The 19349-nt window shown below is 36.7% G+C and overlaps 1 protein-coding gene across 1 annotated transcript; it reads left to right on the forward strand.

The window, feature by feature from the left end:
- The first annotated feature begins 2905 nt into the window (after positions 1–2905).
- ppp2r1bb (protein phosphatase 2, regulatory subunit A, beta b) lies at positions 2906–18674 on the forward strand. Its single transcript, XM_016293979.1, has 15 exons — positions 2906–3063; positions 3678–3768; positions 4722–4822; positions 4951–5183; positions 5265–5412; positions 6288–6443; positions 6534–6648; positions 6745–6815; positions 10568–10702; positions 12672–12845; positions 13325–13385; positions 16941–17095; positions 17228–17370; positions 17461–17552; positions 17651–18674. Exons 1-15 carry the CDS (start codon positions 2986–2988, stop codon positions 17665–17667), a joined length of 1770 nt encoding a protein of 589 aa, XP_016149465.1. The 5' UTR covers positions 2906–2985; the 3' UTR covers positions 17668–18674.
- Positions 18675–19349: the final 675 nt, after the last annotated feature.

Below are 19349 nucleotides of genomic sequence, written 5' to 3' on the forward strand. Positions count from 1 at the left end.
TGCTTATTAGGGCGCTAGCTATTTTTGAAAAATGACTCACCAACATCATGCTCATTGTATGCAGACAATGTACAATACTCATCTATAATATTGACCCTGACAGCCGTGTGCCGTTTGAATGGTGATCACCAGCACCGTTCAGTCTAAATTGTAACCTGACACCAGCCTACATCTTCAGGCATGAGTCATTCACAATAAGTTGGTGGTCTGTGGTCTAGAAGTCGAGCGAACAGTGATGTCTGTGGTTGAGGTGTGAGGCTAAATGTATTTACACTGGATGAACATTCATCCAATTAACTGCTGACATCATATCCACCAGGATAGGTTCATCTGTTTGCAGTTAATGTGTTTGTCAGTTTGGCAAATGTACTGTGATTTTAACAATCGTATGTTTTTTCATCAGTATATATGTAGTAATTGTACATACACTAAATGAAATCTTAGCTGTGAAAATTTAACTGTAAAATTGCAGAAAATTGCATGTCAGGATTCTCCCATGTATATTTTGAGCAATACATCAGGAAACAAGAAAGCACAAGGGGATTAATTCAAAGAACAAATGTTCTTTTCCAGGTAATGACTGTACTTATAAAGCAACAGTTCAAGCACAACATCTAATCAGACATGATGAAGTAATTTATGCAATTTATGAGTATCCAAGACACTGGTGTATCCTCATATACCCAGAGAAAAGTAAAAATGGAAATATAACACATCGTCTTGTAGGTGTAAATGTAACATCCGTAACAATTTATTGCATAATACAGCGCCTCTGCTAAAATTCACATGTCCCAGGACAATTTTTTGCACTCTTAAAGGAATAGTACACCCAAAAATGAAAATTTTACTTAAAATTGACTCACCCTTTAGGCCATCCAAGATGTAGATGAGTTTGTTTCTTCATCGGAACAGATTTGGAGAAATTTAGCATTACATCACTTGCTCAACAATGGATCCTCTGCAGTGAATGGGTGCCGTCAGAATGAGAGTCCAAACAGCTTATAAAAACATCACATTAAGATGTTTTAACTTCAAACTGTTCTTTCCGGCTACAATGCGAGTCCTCTATCATTATTGCTGTCTCCAGTGAAAAAGTAATCTAGTCTGAATCAGGAGAGAAATATGCACAGATCAACCACCATTTACAAGTGAAAACAGTCCAAAACTGTTCTAAACAAAAATGTTAGTGGATTTTGATGTGAGAAGACAACAGGGTATGGACTTTTTCACTGGAGGAAGCTTTATTATAGACATCTTAACGATTGACTTGTTTATTACAAATACTTGTGGATTATTGTGTTTCTATCAGTGTGTTTATAAACTCTCATTCTGACGGCACCCATTTACTCCAGAGGATCCATTGGCGAGTAAGTAAAATGTAATGCTACATTTCTCCAAATATGTTCCGATGAAACAACTTCATTTAATATTCAGCAAAATTGCATTTTTGGATGAACTATTACTTTAATTTAACTGACATGTCCAAGATGTTTGAGGCAAAATGTGAAATTTTTAGGCTAAATATTTTCTGAACAGATTTGCAAAAACCAAGTGTCACAATTACCCCTGCACTCCTGTAGCATAAAGTATTAAGGTTTTCCCATATGTGAACCAGACACTGTCGCTATGCACAAGTATGCATGTACTTTAGGATCATATTTATCCTTGAAATGAGGGCGTAGGGGGTGCAAGCTGAATCTTTTCCTTCCCAGTGGTTTCTAAAAGTGTGGTGCACATGAAAGAGCTTAGCTTGATGTTATATGAACAACAAGGGCCAAGGGTGGTCTGAGCACACCTGGAGGGGCCTGGACCTTTGAGGAGAGAGTACAGGAATCGTGTTCTAACATTAATAAGCTCAGGGTGGAAAATATGAGGGAGGCATCTGAGGAGAGAGTATACAGGCGATCTGGAGCAGGGCTGGATGAGAGAGAGCTTGATGTGAGGGAGGAATGCTTGACGTCATTCGGAGTGGCCTCCAGCTACTTGATTATTAACAGCTGACAGCCATCCTCTGGATGCTCTTTAGGGTCATATACCGAACTAAACAGAATGTGGATATTTCATATTATTTCTGTTTTGATATCATTGGAATGAACAGAAATAATAAAACTGTCAAAATAAAGAATTCCAGATTTAATTTTTATATAAATAAATAAATCTTAATATGTTTGTGTTTTCAAAAATAATAATACAGAAGTACTGACCAGTATACAACTAGACCTTTCAATCAGTAGCTTAAGAACTTTTAAAGGACGGTTCACACAAAATGAAAATTCTGTCATCATTTCATTCCAAACCTCCTCATTATTTTCTTTCCTCTGTTCGGCACCAGCATTTTTAGTGGTCGCTTGAATGAATGGGAACTGGAACCGGAGTGTTCAAACCTCAAAAGTATGCAAAAGCACAAAAGTATTCTAAAAAAATACTACAATATGACTCATGCGCTACAGTCCAAGTGTTCTGAATCTTTCCCCGCCAGTTAGCTGTTAATTTTCATTCCTCAAACGGGAATTTCAAAGCTGCTGTGTATTTGCTATCCTGTTTCTATATGACTAACTTACAACTACCACATGAATTTGAGTTTATGTGCCTCAGTTGAACGTTGTAGTCACTGATACGTTATTTAATGACATATCTATAATGTTTTCTATTATAGATCAGTGGTTGTAGTCACACTGATTGCAAAATGTACGTTTGAGGCATGACTTTATAAAATTTTACTCATAAACACCCCCCCCATTATATTACAACTGATTAGTTCTATATAATTTTTATATGAAATCAATGTATCCTTTCATGCTATTTTTATTTTTGCTCTATTTAATTTGACATGTATTTACATGCATTTTATTTGCACATGTGGTTATGATTTGTAACTGGACTTTAAGTTTGTCGGGTGTTTTCCCATCAGCCCGCGCGTCGAGCGGAGACCGAGCGGCACAACACAACGCCTCTGCAGTCTGCAGTGGATCATCCAGGTCTAAAATGGCAGGAGCAGAGGGAGACGATTCGCTTTATCCCATCGCGGTTTTAATCGATGAATTGAGGAATGAAGATGTTCAGGTAGACTTTAGCCTAAGAGAGTCCGAGTTTGATTCATATGTATATGAATGAATAGCACCTTCCATCACTCCCCGCTAACCTTGGTTTGTTGCAAGCGATTCATTTACAAGAGAAAGAGCTTTTTCTTCTCCTTAGTTTGTTTCCTCGATATTCTCTCTTGTAATTGTTTCCAGAAAATGATCAACGTGCATTAATTTTTTTTAGATGTCTATTTGAGCTATAAAATAAAGCATACCGGACATAATAAGCGTGAAATTGACCGGCTGGTTCTCAACATTTTTCTTGGGGTATTAATAATGTCTACACTAGGATGCCAGTCATTTGGTCATGATCCAGGTCAATGGATCTCGATCCTAGTCCCACAGGCCCCGGGCACTGCACATTTTGATGTCTTCTTTAGCTGACACACCCAGGTCAGGTTTCGAAGCCTCTACTAAAGATGTGTGTTAAGTTAAGGAGAGGTACTTAACTGTCCTCCAGTACCATGGATGAGAGCCACTGACCTGCATTTTTATGCTTAAATCAATGAAACGTAACAGTAAATGTAAGACAGGGTTTTGTAAGGCGTAATTTTTTTAATGTGACTATTAATGTAATTCTGTGCACATCCTCAGTTGCGGCTTAACAGTATTAAGAAGTTGTCCACTATTGCTCTTGCTCTGGGAGTGGAAAGAACACGGACTGAACTACTGCCCTTCCTTACTGGTAAGAAATCCCACCATCTGTATTTCTGAAATAAATGAACTTTTAAATGGATCCTAGCTTTTGTTTGTTAATCACGGCTCATCAACATGTTATTTTTTGTGCTAGTTGGACAAGTAGTTCAGTTATTTACCTGGCCTGGTAAATCATTTTCATTTGATAATATTAAAACATTTATTTAGTGCCATTTTTTTGTATTATAGAAAATATATTTATATTTAATGTATTGTTTTTTTCTATGTTAACGATTAAGTATTGCAGCAAATTTGTTGGGATTTTAATTTGCAATAATGAATATGTGAATGCAAGCTTGCAGTTGATTGTCTAGACGGGGTTTAAGTGGACAAAATGATTGGAGACGTCCTGCATATGTCACCAGAGTCTGCCTTTTCATCAGAAGATCAAGACACTTTAATTAATTTACAAGGGATGCATAAATCATTCGCTATAAAAGATCAATAACATGCATTTGGAAAACAGATGGGGTGAATTTTCATTTAATGCAGCTGTAATGCATGCACACATTGAGCCCTGTGAATCATACTGAGTTTTCTTTTGTTGCAATCCTTTGGTATATTAATTAGGTTTTATGTTAGTTTTTTATAAAACTATTATTACGTCCAAAAATAATTTGAACAACTAATTGTATTCGAATCATACTGAGTTTTCTTTTGTTGCAATCCTTTGGTATATTAATTAGGTTTTATGTTAGTTTTTTTATAAAACTATTATTACGTCCAAAAATAATTTGAACAACTAATTGTATTAGATGTTCAACTATTGTAATGAAATGCGTGGGAAGAAAAAAAATTTTTTTTTTTTTTTTTTTTTTTAATTGTCATGTTGATTATTGACCATTTGTTGTTCTTGCAAAGACCATAGTCTGTTACACTTGCTTTTGGTTAGTATTACTTACCTAAATGTCAATTAGCTAACTGACATCCCTTCATCTGCAGACACCATATATGATGAGGATGAAGTTCTTCTGGCCTTGGCTGAGCAGCTCGGGAGCTTCACTGTACTGGTTGGAGGCCCAGAGTTTGTGCACTGTCTCTTGGTAAGTCATTAAAGGCGAGGAATTTGGTTACTTAATTAAAAATGATCAGATCAGATATTAACCATGGGTTTTCTGAAGTTGAGACCCCTCTCTATGTGTTTTCATCTTGCACTGCTTTTTCTCCTCAGCCTCCCCTGGAGAGTTTGGCCACAGTGGAGGAAACGGTTGTGCGGGACAAGGCCGTGGAGTCTCTGCGAAAGATCTCTCAGGAACATTCCCCCGTAGACCTAGAGGTGCATTTTGTACCACTTGTGAAGCGTTTGGCCAGCGGGGACTGGTTCACCTCCCGAACGTCTGCGTGCGGGCTGTTCGGCGTCTGCTACCCACGTGTGTCCAGCACTGTTAAAGCGGAAATCCGTCAGTAAGTCATGACGCACACTTTTGAAAGCACCTTGATCACTGCGGTCATGTTCAGTATTTAACGTTATGGTTGTCTTCACAGGCACTTCCGCACACTTTGCTCGGACGACACTCCCATGGTGCGTCGAGCTGCCTCGTCTAAGCTTGGCGAGTTTGCGAAGGTTCTGGAGCTGGACTATGTTAAGAGTGACATCATTCCTCTCTTTACAGCACTAGCATCTGATGAGCAGGTACACTGGTACACATTTGCATGTAGAAAGACTGTTTGTGGGGGCTAGTGGTTGGTCAGTGACATGAAGCTTGGTTTGTTTTTTTTTGTTTTTTTGCCTGGGTTTTCAGAAGAGAAGGTTCCGTGTGGTTTTCCATCAAAATAAAAGCTCTATGGTTTAACCTTTAAGAGCAAAGAAGAAAACAAACGTAAATATTAGTATTGTAGTTTTAATAATAATAGTAATAATTATTATAATTTATTACTATTATTATTATTACTATTATATGAATTAATATTAAATACTCATTATTATTATTATTATTATTATTATATTTCTTTATTGATTGCATTTTTTTTACTCTAATAAAAAATAGTCAGTGAAACTGACATGGCAATACATTTAAATTCAACAACAAACATACCTTCATTAAATAATAAGTATTATTAATAAATAAAAATATTATTAGTAATAAAGTCTGCTATTAGATTTTGCCCCAATTTGTTTATGAAATCACGCACAAACAGTTTCATGGCTGGTAAAAAATATTTATGGCTGGTGAATTGTCTGAAGTCACCAGCCATTGGCAGGTCTGACAAGAGTTTTTTAAAGAATTGAATTGATATTTCATGATCTTTGCACTTGAACAATTTTAAATAATGATATGAAAGATTAAGAAATGTATTTAAAAAAAAAAAAGATGCAAGATTTTTTTTCCCTTGACGGTTACACTACATGTTTTAGAGTCATTAAATTTGAGCTTTTCTTGAAAATTGTATGCATGTTTTTTGAATCCAACATGAATATAAAAATGACATTTCTAAGAACTTGGCATTTTGAACTTGATATTAAGATATTTATTTGTCATTGATCCAGACATTTTCTTTTCTCTGCAGGACTCTGTGCGTCTCTTGGCGGTAGAAGCTGGTGTCAGCATTGCTGCTCTGCTGCCACAGGAAGACTTGGAGGATCTGGTCATGCCCACTTTACGCCAGGCCGCCGAGGATAAGTCCTGGAGGGTGCGCTACATGGTGGCAGACAAATTCTCAGAAGTGGGTACTTATGAAACGCATATTTGGCTGTTATCCACGTAGCCTCTGAGACTCTGAAAGAACTCTGGTTGTTTTTCTGTTTGTGTAAAGTTGCAAAAAGCAGTTGGCCCAGAGATCACCAAGAACGATCTGGTCCCGGCGTTCCAGAACTTGTTGAAAGACTGCGAGGCAGAGGTCCGAACTGCTGCTGCCAACAAGGTGAAAGGTGAGGTGTCCCACTGCAAGCTTCCCAAAGTCTGATATCTGTATGAAAACAGCCACACAACAACACCCTTATCCCATGGCCTGTTTATCTCTGCAGTATTCTGTGAAAGTTTGCCTGAAGACAGCAGGGAGACCATCATCATGACTCATATTCTGCCATGCGTCAAGGTACACATTTTAATCTCGCCCACTTGTTTATGAAATTGTGTGTGGCTGAACAGTTATGCCGCATGGTACCAGCCAAGTTCTCAGGAGGAGGTACTTAGAAAACTCGAGTTTGTTTTTTGATAATATGATATCATATCTGGGAAGGTATCCAAGTTGTCTCTGCAAGAGTTCTTGCAATAGGTCTGGTTGTTTTTCTGTTATTTTGGGGGTGTTTACATTTTCGACACAAACAAGTGGTAGCTTTATGACAGAATCATTGTTTCATACACATGCAGTAATCTAGCTCATACATTAAACATGCATAAATATATGCAGACTGAGGTTTACGCCCCATCTGTACAGATTATCAAAGTTTACTCCTATTTAGGACATCATCAGCAGGTGAGAGTGGCTTGTTGTTGAACTGTCCGTCCTTTCTGAGGTGATGGGCAGCAGGGGTCACTGTTGTTTTCTGTTACACCCGTAAGTGATCCCATGTCAGCTGTCTGTCTGTAGATTTACTGTAGCATCAGCCTAGGAATAGATTTATATTATTTTTATTTCCTGATGTATGGCTGTGACTGACTGAATCATAGTGCTAGAGGAAGTGAAATGGCATTTTATATTAATGGAGTTTAGTTTTACCGTATATAGCCTTAGCTTGCCATCATATTAACCATGGGAAGTCTAAAAGATGTGTATTACTAAAAATATTTTACTATTAAATAGAGTTTGTAAGAAAGGCCGTATGGGAATGCAAATGAATCTAAGAAATGTGAAAATTTTTGATTTTCTTTAAACAAATTTGCTTAATCTCTTTCAGCTGATTAAAATGAAACGCAACATTTTTTTACCTTTTAAAATGGTTTGTAATCGTGAATTGGTTTCAAAAATATTCACCATCATATATGAATTAAGTCGCTTCCAAGAAGTTCTCATTAGGCAGTTTTGTGTGCCATTAGTAGTTAAATACATTTTGACGATATACTGCTGTAAGAAATTAAAAAAATATATGTGACACTTAAAATGTTGTAACTATATTTTCTGCCAAAATATTGTGAAGCTGTGGTAGTTATATATATATATATATAGATATAGATATAGATAGATAGATATATATATTAGTCACAAAAATAAAAAGGTTCCCATATTAGTTTAGTTAAGATTTCACTGTAGTAGCTATGGTGATTTAGTTGATTGCTGAGGTATGTTTTATAAGGCCGTAGTTCAAGTGATTTGAGAATGGAATCAGTCTGTTCAAAAGAATGATTTACCTGCGATACCTACTTAACATATGGTGTAATATAACGTTTGGTCTTTAACCTTCTATTTATAGTCATTGTCTTATGGAAATGGCATTTAAGACTAGAGGACGGTTTGGGACAAGCCTCTCTTTTACTGATATAGACTACAAAGAACAGTGGAGCCCTTCGGTGTGCCTGCTTGAGCTTCACAAGGCGTTCTTTGCTCATGAGTGGCCTGAGAGTCTCATGACTTGATGTTTGATATCTGTTAATAAGCTTATGTAAGCGGATCATTCCTCACAGATACAAACAGCTTTCTGCTTACTTTGTCAGCAGATGTGATCGGCAGTTAGCCTATACATACAAGCTGTTCACTGAAACATCAGATCAAAGATAACGCAGGATTTCAGACCCTCCGCAGCATTTTACAAGCAAATAAATGTCCAGGTGTTCAGGCTCAAATGGATCTCGCTTTCATCGCTGTGATGCTGCCTTTCTTCAAAGACCCCAGTGATGGGTGTGAGAGCTATTCAGACACTTAATGAAATGGTTTAGGGAGTCATGATCTGATTCCAAAACAATTCTAGATGCATTTGAGTTTTTTTCAGTAATAGTGTAGGTGAGCTGTTAGAGTGGCTTGTTGCTGTATTGTTTATAAAGTAGATAGAATTACTTATTTACTACATGTATACAGTCAAACCAAAATGTATTCAGCCACCTTTAACATTTCACACATTATCACAGTTTATTCGCTATAGTTTAGAAAATGGTAATAAAATATGACAAGAACTCAAGAGTTAAAGTGTGTCAGAATAAATTCATCTGGATAATGTCAGATAACAGTCAAAGTGTCTGAATAATTTTTGGTCCCAAATATTTATCAATTTTACTGTTAGTCTACTGTATGAAGAATTTTTGGGTATGTCACAGTTTACTTTATTTTGCTATCCTCACTTACATAAATGAACTATAGTGTCCTGCACGCACTAGTAAAAAAATATAAAAACATTATATCTGGTGTCTGAATAATTTTTGGTCCCAAATATTTATCAATTTTACTGTTAGTCTACTGTATGAAGAATTTTTGGGTATGTCACAGTTTACTTTATTTTGCTATCCTCACTTACATAAATGAACTATAGTGTCCTGCACGCACTAGTAAAAAAATATAAAAACATTATATCTGGTGTCTGAATAATTTTTGGTCCCAAATATTTATCAATTTTACTGTTAGTCTACTGTATGAAGAATTTTTGGGTATGTCACAGTTTACTTTATTTTGCTATCCTCACTTACATAAATGAACTATAGTGTCCTGCACGCACTAGTAAAAAAATATAAAAACATTATATCTGGTGTCTGAATAATTTTTGGTTTGACTATATATATATATATATATATATATAGATAGATAGATAGAATATGTAGTATATAAATAAAAGTAGTGATGGTAGTAACAATTATCTAATAATGAAAATTATGATGATAATAATTGTTATATAATAATAATAATAATTGTAAATATTATCTTGTCATTATTGTTGCTATTAATAGTAAAATTAGCAATAGTAAAATATCTTGTTTCTGATAATAACAACAACAATAATAATAATTATTATTATTCGTTATTATTAAAACAATGAATAGTTATTAATTATAGTACTAACAAGAAATGTTGTGAATAAATTCATCTGGATAATGTCAGATAACAGTCAAAGTGTCTGAATAATTTTTGGTCCCAAATATTTATCAATTTTACTGTTAGTCTACTGTATGAAGAATTTTTGGGTATGTCACAGTTTACTTTATTTTGCTATCCTCACTTACATAAATGAACTATAGTGTCCTGCACGCACTAGTAAAAAAATATAAAAACATTATATCTGGTGTCTGAATAATTTTTGGTTTGACTATATATATATATATATATAGATAGATAGATAGAATATGTAGTATATAAATAACAGTAGTGATGGTAGTAACAATTATTATCTAATAATGAAAATTATGATGATAATAATTGTTATATAATAATAATAATAATTGTAAATATTATCTTGTCATTATTGTTGCTATTAATAGTAAAATTAGCAATAGTAAAATATCTTGTTTCTGATAATAACAACAACAATAATAATAATTATTATTATTCGTTATTATTAAAACAATGAATAGTTATTAATTATAGTACTAACAAGAAATGTTGTTGCTGCTGTTAATAATAATATTTTATGGATGTTAGTAATAATAATAATAAATTGTTAATAATGATAATTCTGACAATACAAATGGTCCTGTTACTGTTGTTTTTGTTGCTGCTATGAATAACAATGAAGAAGAATAATAGTAACAACTACTTTAACAGTAAGCTTTTATTTATACAGCGCCTATTTTTTATGTTGTTGTTGTTGTAGCATATTCATTTATTTTTCTCCTCTGTCCTACACTCACCTTCTCTCTGATTACAGCTACTTGTAGAAGAATACCTTGATTTCAAAGGCCTCAAGCCTCCTTCTCTTCCCTTAACAGGAGCTGGTGTCTGACACAAACCAGCATGTAAAGTCTGCCCTGGCTTCTGTCATCATGGGTCTGTCTACCATCTTGGGCAAGGACAACACCGTAGAACATCTGCTACCTCTTTTCCTGGTCCAACTGAAAGACGAGGTAACCCACCTGGAGCTCGGCCCAGTCTCTCACCTGTCTGTCTCGCTTTCTCTTGTGGCCAAAGATCCTTCTGATTGTACTAGAGCAGAGACACAGCTGCTCATTTTCCAGGTCTGATAGGTCACCTTGTGTTGGGCTTAAGGGCTGTTTGCTAAATTATCCTTGATTGAAGTCCTTGGTTGATGTTCCTTTGATTGGGCTCCTATCCATGACTACTCTGTGAGACGTGTTAGCTTTTAGATTGTAGTAATAAACTCTTAGACTGTTTTTAAATGAAGTTGAACTTTGGCCTCAGTTTTCAGCAAGACCATGCCAAAACCGAAGTCCATCCAAACTCTTTCCTCCAGTGTTTGTGTTCCCTTCTGTTTTATTGGACTCCTCTCAATTGTCAAACACAAGATCAGAAAATGTTAAGAGCTTGATTCTGTGAATTCTGTCCTGGAGTGTATTTCCATTGGCTGCTTATCCGTCCGGCTCTGTTTGACTAACAAACTTTGTTGTTTGGACTTTAGTCAGTCATCACCAAAGTGCACTTGCTCAAGCAAGTCATCAGATATTTGGCAGCATGTATGCGTGCGCTGTAACAATATCACATGAGTGTGGCGTCCTTCTGGAGCCATTTAAGGAAAATATAAAGATGGAGATCCTTTGCTTTCAGTAAAGTTCATTCTTAGAAGTAGTTATGGGGACTTTAAAAGTATAAAAACAATGTCCATGTTTACTTTCTTTAATACACATTTATTGTGTATTAAAGAACACTTTTATACACATTTATTTATTGTGTATGGCCATTTTCTGCAAGTTTCATCAGTGTTGAAACTTCTTAATGTTATTCCTTATGTTAATATAGTGTTTGTGTGTATGTCTATATATTAATACATAATGTAGTGTATATATCATTTTAAAGGTGCCATATCATGAAAATCTGACTTTTCCAGGTTTTAAGTGCTATAATCAGGTCCCCAGTGCATCTACCAACCAAGGAAACGTGAAAAAGATTAACCCAGTAACTTTGTTTTGGGAAGCCTTTTTCTGCAAGCGTCTGAGAAAACGAGCACATCTGATTTCACTCCCTTGGTGATGTGGCAAAGGGATCTCATTATAATATTACCGCCCCTTAATCTGTAAGTTTACACCCACGGCGCCGTTGTTGTGTTTTCGCAAGCGACAACGGTGTACCAGTTCTAATACCATGGCGAAAGTTTGAGCAGAACATGCTAAGTGTTCTGTCTTTGGCTGCACAGACGAGCACAGAACACTGTTCAGAGTCCCAGCCTCAGAGGAGACAACAGAGCAGTGGATTTATTGATTTATTTACTGTATATTGCTGATGCCACACAGATCTAAAATAAACATGTGATTTATTTCCCAGCTGTTTACCTTCACAGACATAACCGACTGTTTTTTGTAACTCGTGTGTTTTTAACGTAAACTTGTTTGTGAACGAGAACTTAGTTTAGTACTCACATGCTGTGACAGCCACTTTCTGTCCATGTGCTTCGGATGTGTGCGCTCAGAAAACTGTATATCAGAAGTTTAAACTAATATGGTTTAAAACGCATGATTTCAGCACGATAATCATGATAATCAGAACCAAAACAGATGTTTTTTAGCAGGTGCGAGCTGTAATGGCGCAGCTCTATTCTGGAAAAGGGGGCAGGGAGCAGCAGCTCATTTGCATTTAAAGACACAGGCCCGAAAAACAGCGTTTTTCTGCTTCCATTCAAAAAGGGCATTTTCAAAGTTATATAATACATGATCTGTGGAGTATTTTGAGCTGAAACTTCACAGACACACTCTGGGGACACCAGAGACTTGCAGTATATTACATATTGTAAAAAGGGGCACAATATGTCTCCTTTAAATCAGAATGTTTTATTTTCCTTTAGTGTCCTGGTCTGCAACTGATTAAAAAAAAAAAGAATATTAAATATTTTTTTAAATATAATTTTTCCGTATTTTCCTGTAGTATCCCGAGGTGCGTCTGAACATCATCTCTAATCTGGACTGCGTGAATGAGGTGATCGGGATTCGGCAGCTCTCTCAGTCTTTGCTGCCAGCTATAGTAGAGCTGGCTGAGGATGCCAAGTGGAGGGTTCGACTGGCCATCATTGAGTACATGCCTTTGCTGGCTGGCCAACTGGTGAGTCTGTGCTCCAGTCAAGATCGAATAGTTGTATCTGGATGGGAAAGGATAGTTCACCCAAAAATTGTCATCATTTTCTTACCCTCATGTTGTTCCAATCCAAACCCGTATGAATTTCTTTCTTCTGTTGAACACAAAATATATTTTGGAAGAATGTTGGTAACTGAACAGTTGACGGTAGCCATTGACTAAATTTCATAGTATTTTTTCCATACTTTGAAAGTCAATAGTTGCTGTCAGCTGATTACCAACATTCTTCCAATATCTTCTTTGTGATCAGCATAAAAAAAAGAAACTCATACAGGTTTAGAATAACTTAAGGGTGAGTAAATGTTGATAGAATTTTCATTTTTAGGTGAACTGTCCTGTTAAGCTCCGAAAAGGACAGACTGATTTGGAAATGCATGAGAATGAGAAATGGGTGAATAATTCCTTTAAACTCTACGGGTTGTAACTATATTCAACTTTGTTTCTAGGGAGTGGAGTTCTTCGACGAGAAGTTGAATTCCCTGTGCATGGCATGGCTCATTGATCACGGTAGGTTTTCTGAGTCCGATGACTCTCGTGAGCGCCATAAGAAAAAGAGATGTATTGAGTTATTGACAATAATGAACCAGAACCTTTAAACTGTATAAGTTCAAGCAGATGCATTTGCTTACATTAGATAGAAGATAGCATAGCCGTGTAGCAGTTGCCTCAGCCTCTCTCCTGTCCTACTCCTTCCCCAAAAGGAGAACGAGAAACACGCATTCATCTCTAGAAGTTTCTGCTATCGGCCAATTACAAGAGTCTGATAAGATTCTAGCACTCTCTCCCTCTCTACATCTCTATAGACCAATTCAGAGTAGACGTCACAGTTACGTCACTTGCAGCTGCGCGCGCATAGTGGTTGCAGAAAAACACTGGGAACAAGTGGAGGTAAATGGGTAAAATCCATGGAATAAAAGAAAAAAATATTTTTGTGCCTTTTGATGTCAAGATCGGAATGCAAATAATTTTTATAGAATACTGTCGTCAAAGACGCCATTTGAAGCTAAATGCAGATGTTTAAATGGACATACTATGGATGAAAACTGTTATGATTAGGGAAAAAAGCCAGAAGAGCCGAGGGGAAAAGAGAGAATTACGAGTTGTTTTTCCTTATTAGAATTGTGAGATATAATCTCGGAGTTGCGAGAATAAAGTCAGAATTTTGAAATATAAAATCAAATTGACCTTTTTTTTTTATTCTTTTATTCCATGGCTCCATAGACTGCCACTTGAAAACCGTCATTTTCTGCCTCCAGATAGGCTCCGCCCACAAAAAATGTCAACCCTGTTTCGGATCTGTAAGACTATCGCACTCTCTAACGTCAATTTCGTTGAATAACGGTGCTTATCGCTGGGTGACAAGCTCTTGTAATATGCGGAGAACATTTTGAAAATTACATCTAATCAATATAATTTATAATCTTTTTAAACCTAACTATTTTGTACCGTATCCTTGAAATTCTCTAGCCGTAAAGGCTCTCCCGGGTTTTCTGCAACTATGAATGCGCGCGCATCCTGAATGTTTACAAACCTATAATTGGTCTATTGCTTTCTTCCCTCTGCTGTTCTTTTGAACTTTCTATCCATCAAAGAATCCTGAAGAATAGCACCAAGTCAGTATATTTGAATGATTTCTTCAGGATCACTAAAGACTGGAGTAATGGCTGCTGAAAAGTCCGTTTTTGCCATCACAATATCTAATATCCAGCTTCGTACAGGCACCACTTTTGTAGAATAGATAAGTCTTTTTCAGAGTGATGAGCCTCTTAGTAAATCTTCAATTTAACGGTTGTCACTTGTCAGAACGGTTATGATCTCAGTTTGAACCGTGCGCTGAGTGGATCCAGCTGTTGAGGTGTTTTGCACAGTGATTTTCAGCACACACAGACGCACAATTACACTCTGACACATTTGTAGACAAAGGGCCAGATGGGTTACATCACTGGAATGTTCTTGTATATCCTGTGCTGCTGGGCCAGTGCTGTCCTCTTACATAAGAGCTCAGAGCCGGAGTGGCGCTGTGCTCAGCTGTCTGTCATGTGTAAATGTGAACTCATCTTTCTGACAAATACACACAGGCACATCTGCAAGCGGTACACGCTGTCAAATGGATTGCCTCATTTTATGTGTGTTTTATAATCCCCATTTAAAGCTTGACCTACTTCATGAAACTGCTGATCACTTTATGGCTGATGTGCAGCATTTTTTTTTTTCCGTAAGCTCTTTGAGGACTATGGGTAGGGTTTTGTCTTGAATTTTAAACTCTAAATAGGATTGTCTCAGGCAAATTCGCAGCCTTTTGATAAAGGGGGTTATGTCATCGTCAGACTGATTTGAAAAGAGCCGCCTGTCTGATGTTTAGCAGATTTGTGATGCGCAATTTCACAGGATGTTTGTAGATATTTACTCTTCCCAGAATGAAAGTTAAATGGCATGATTGTAACCTCACCTCAATGGTGGAATGTAATCTGTGGAGGTAATGCTGAGCACAAAAACAATGTTGACTAACCCAGCTTGGGTCCACCTCTCATGCCAGAAATCTGATCAAATAAACCGAAAGCTGAAACTAGCTAAGTAAATATTACAAAAGAAGTGTATAATTCACACGAAAGGATTAGTTCACTTCCAGAATAAAAGTTTCCTGATAATTTTCTCACCCCCATGTCATCCAAGATGTTCATGTCTTTCTGTCTTCAGTCGCAAAGGAATTAAGGTTTTTGAGGAAAACATTCCAGGATTTTGAAAACATACCAGGAAGTCATTCATAGCAAGGCCTCTACACGTCCTACTAATTTTTGACAGCTGTAACCCTCCAAATGTAGTTGTAATCTTCTTTTGTGCTACAGTGGTTACTCTCTAATTTTGATCACTGTGTTTTCCACAAAATAAATGTTTTTGTTGAGATGCCTTGGATATTTTGTCAAACATGTTAGTAGAACAGTGGTATGTATACATATATCTAATATTCCTTCAAATTTTGAGTGATGAAGATTAACAATATTTAAAAAGAAATCAAGTAATTATAGATTGTTCTCTAAATTTGATCACCTATATATATATATATATATATATATATATACACACATATATACAGTATGTGTGTATTTCTTTTAATGTTGAAGTCTTTCTAATTTATTTTTATTTTAATGTAGATTTTTCTGATAAAATACACACAATCATTCTTTCTGTACTTTTCTCTAAGTGACAACTTGTTTGTGATATGAAAGAATGTACAGTTGTGCACGTAAGTTTACATACCCCTTGCAGAATATGCAAAGTGTTCATAATTTTAACAAAATAAGAGGGATCATGAAAATTGCATGTTATTTTTTATTTAGTACTGTCTTGAATAAGCTATTTCACATAACGGATGAATAACTGAATTTGTAAAAATGACCCCGTTCAAAAGTTTACCTACCCTTAAATCTTAATACTGTGTGTCATTTCCTGGATGAGCCACGTTTTGTAATAGTTGTTCATGAGTCCATTTTTTGTCCTGAACAGTTCAACAGCCCGTTGTTCTTCTGAAAAATCCTCCAGCTCCTGCACATTCTTTGGTTTTCCAGCATCTTCTGCATATCTGAACCCTTTCCAGCAGTGACTGTATGATTTTGAGATCCATCTTTTCACTCTGAGGACAATTGAGGGACTCATACATAACAATTACAAAAGGAGAAAACATTTACTGATGCTCAAGAAGGCAACAAGATACATTTAGAGCCGGGGGGTGTAAACTTGTTGAATTCCATGATCAGGGTAAATTGTCCTTATTTTGTCTTTTGGGTAACATTTATGTAGCTTCTGAAGTGCAGTACTAAATGAAATGCAATTTTCATGATCCCTCTTATTTTGTGAAAATTATTAACATATTGCATATTCTTCAAAGGGTATGTAAACTTATGAGCACAACTGTATGTCTCCAGGTTGTATGGCAGTGGGCTGTAAATCTGGTGGTGTGGCCTGAAAAATTACATGCATCTAAATCTGTTTTCATCTTCATGTCAATCTCGATCTTCATGTTAGCATATGAGTTAACATTAGTATCTTTGCCTTGTTCTACAGTATATGCCATCCGAGAGGCTGCCACCTGCAACCTCATGAAGCTGGTGGAGAAGTTTGGAGCAGAATGGGCCCAGAACACCATTGTGCCCAAAGTCCTTGGCATGGCCAATGATTCCAACTACCTGCACAGGATGACCACTCTCTTCTGCATCAATGTAAGTCTGGATGCCCTGACTGGTGAAAACAAAAAAACTAAATGTTCTTACAGTTGGAAGTCATTACATCAGTATCTGTTGTTGCAAAATGGGATTAACTGAAAGCCTTTTTTGGGGGTGGGGGTGGGTCAGGCTCTGTCTGAAGTATGTGGACAGGAAATCACCACCAAGCACATGTTGCCTGTAGTTCTCAAGATGTCCACTGATCAGGTGGCCAATGTGCGCTTCAATGTGGCTAGGTGCTTACAGAAGATCGGACCAGTTTTGGACAGCAGGTATTTTTAAATAATAGCTGCCTACACCCTATTGTTCTTGATGGTATAAGCAAACAAACCAGCAGCAATACTAACTGATATATTCAACAGTGCTTTGCAGGCTGAGGTTAAACCAGTCCTGGAGAAACTAGCTACAGACCAAGATATGGATGTTAAGTACTTTGCTCTAGAGGCTATTAGTGGTATGTATCTCTTTAACCTTCCAACATATATCTTCTCAGAAACATTTTCATTCTCCTCTATACTGTTTTTTTTCTTTTCTTTCTCGCTCTCTCCGTAGTTCTTGCCTTGGCCTGACTGACTTCCTCACCACATCCAGTGAAAAACTGACAACACAAGACCTGTTGCATTCTATTTATTGTTCCTTTTGAATGATTAAGTATCGTCAGTGTGTTCTTGTTTACTCTAAAAGATATTGAATGATCAAAGGATGAACTTTCTATCAAGTTTGACCTCAAACACTAAGCTAAGCTCTGCATGCTTGTACAACTTACGCATAGCTCTTTGCAAACATCACCCCATGAGCCATTCCAGTGTGATCGTATCGTAATCGGTACATGCCTGCTTCAGCGTTCCTTTTGCATTTCTAAGACTGGAGCTCATCTGCCAGTAGTAGATGGTGCGAAATGCCTGTTTATTTGCTTCAGTAGATTTGCTAGCGCACAGCACATTGTTTACATGTGCTCCCTCTGTAGAGGGAATAAAAATCTCATGTGCTCACATGGTTTAACCGCAGAGTCCTCCGTGTTCACAGGGCAGATAGTGTTCTGAGCGCATGATTAGATTGCGGTCTCTCTAGAAATTTGCTTTACGCAATGAAGTCACACCTTTATCATGAGCTTTTTCATCGAGGGACCATATAATTTAATCAGTTGTGCTGTAACACGGGATACACACAACATCAATGCATGCAGTTTTACCTGGTCCTACGTGGTCCTGAATAGCCCCCTTTATAAACTTGTAGATTTTAACTTTTGTGCCAATGAAATGTCTAGTTATAATACAGTTTCTTATTTTGTAAGTTTTTCAATATACAATTTTTTTCTCTTTAAGTGGAGGGCATGTTAAGTGTTCATAAGTGGTCTTTAAGTGGTCATGTCATGAAATTATTGGGCTGGTATGGAGGAATGGTGTCTTGTGTGGGACTTAAATCAGCAATATTCATTGTTACAAACAACTTGAACCTACTGCATTCTGAGGAAACCCTTTGTTTATGGTCAATATCATGACAACTTGTAGTTTTGTTTTTTAACTCATTTGGGAAATTGGTGTACTTTTGGGAGCAAATAAAGTCATTTGAACTACGTATCTTGCAGTTGTCCTTTGACGTACTTTCACAGACTAATCGTTGCATAATTCTAATTGGAACAGGGTGTGCGTCACACCTGTTAGATACCGTCTCTAAGAGTTTGTCATCCTATATGAATTTTAAAGATTAATGTGGAATCAGGTTTTTGGTCTCCTGATGAACCGTTTTCTACAGTTACCTGGCTAGTGATCTTATCGACAGTGTTGGATTGCGTGTTTTCCTCACCGAATTTGGCAGGAATTGGTGGTACTGCACTCTGGCACTTCTACTGAGTATCAGATGTCTTATTTAAGCAGAATTATTTCTGTAAAAACTCTGAATGAATTTATGACTAGACTTATTTGGAACAAATTTGAACAGCTCACATAGTTAAGTTATTAGCGAGGCTAGCAAACTCTCCTGTATCATTTGAATTTGGACCCTTACAGTTTGGAGGCATAGATCAGGCTGCCTTTAGATCAATGGTTTGCATGGGCATTTAATACCGTCTCATTACCTGAACCTAAATGTGGAGACAATGGGACCATTAGTGAGCTGTCTAAACCTCAAATTAATATCTTTAGTAATTACTCTTATAAATGGCCACGCAGTATATAATAGCATGTAGAGTACTAGAGAACAAAATGTGATGTGGACCTCTGTCTTGAAGGAAGTGGATATGTTCAAGTCA

Source organism: Sinocyclocheilus grahami, unplaced genomic scaffold (genome assembly GCF_001515645.1).
Source record: "Sinocyclocheilus grahami isolate Dianchi unplaced genomic scaffold, SAMN03320097.WGS_v1.1 scaffold311.1, whole genome shotgun sequence".
Taxonomy (NCBI): domain Eukaryota; kingdom Metazoa; phylum Chordata; class Actinopteri; order Cypriniformes; family Cyprinidae; genus Sinocyclocheilus; species Sinocyclocheilus grahami.

Excerpts from the sequence above, each read along its gene's own strand:
- ppp2r1bb (XM_016293979.1), top strand. The coding sequence starts at position 2,986 with ATGGCAGGAGCAGAGGGAGACGATTCGCTTTATCCCATCGCGGTTTTA. Across the intron at positions 4,823-4,950 it reads AGTTTGTGCACTGTCTCTTG|CCTCCCCTGGAGAGTTTGGC; the intron begins GTAAGTCATTAA and ends TTTTCTCCTCAG. Across the intron at positions 13,386-16,940 it reads GGCATGGCTCATTGATCACG|TATATGCCATCCGAGAGGCT; the intron begins GTAGGTTTTCTG and ends CTTGTTCTACAG.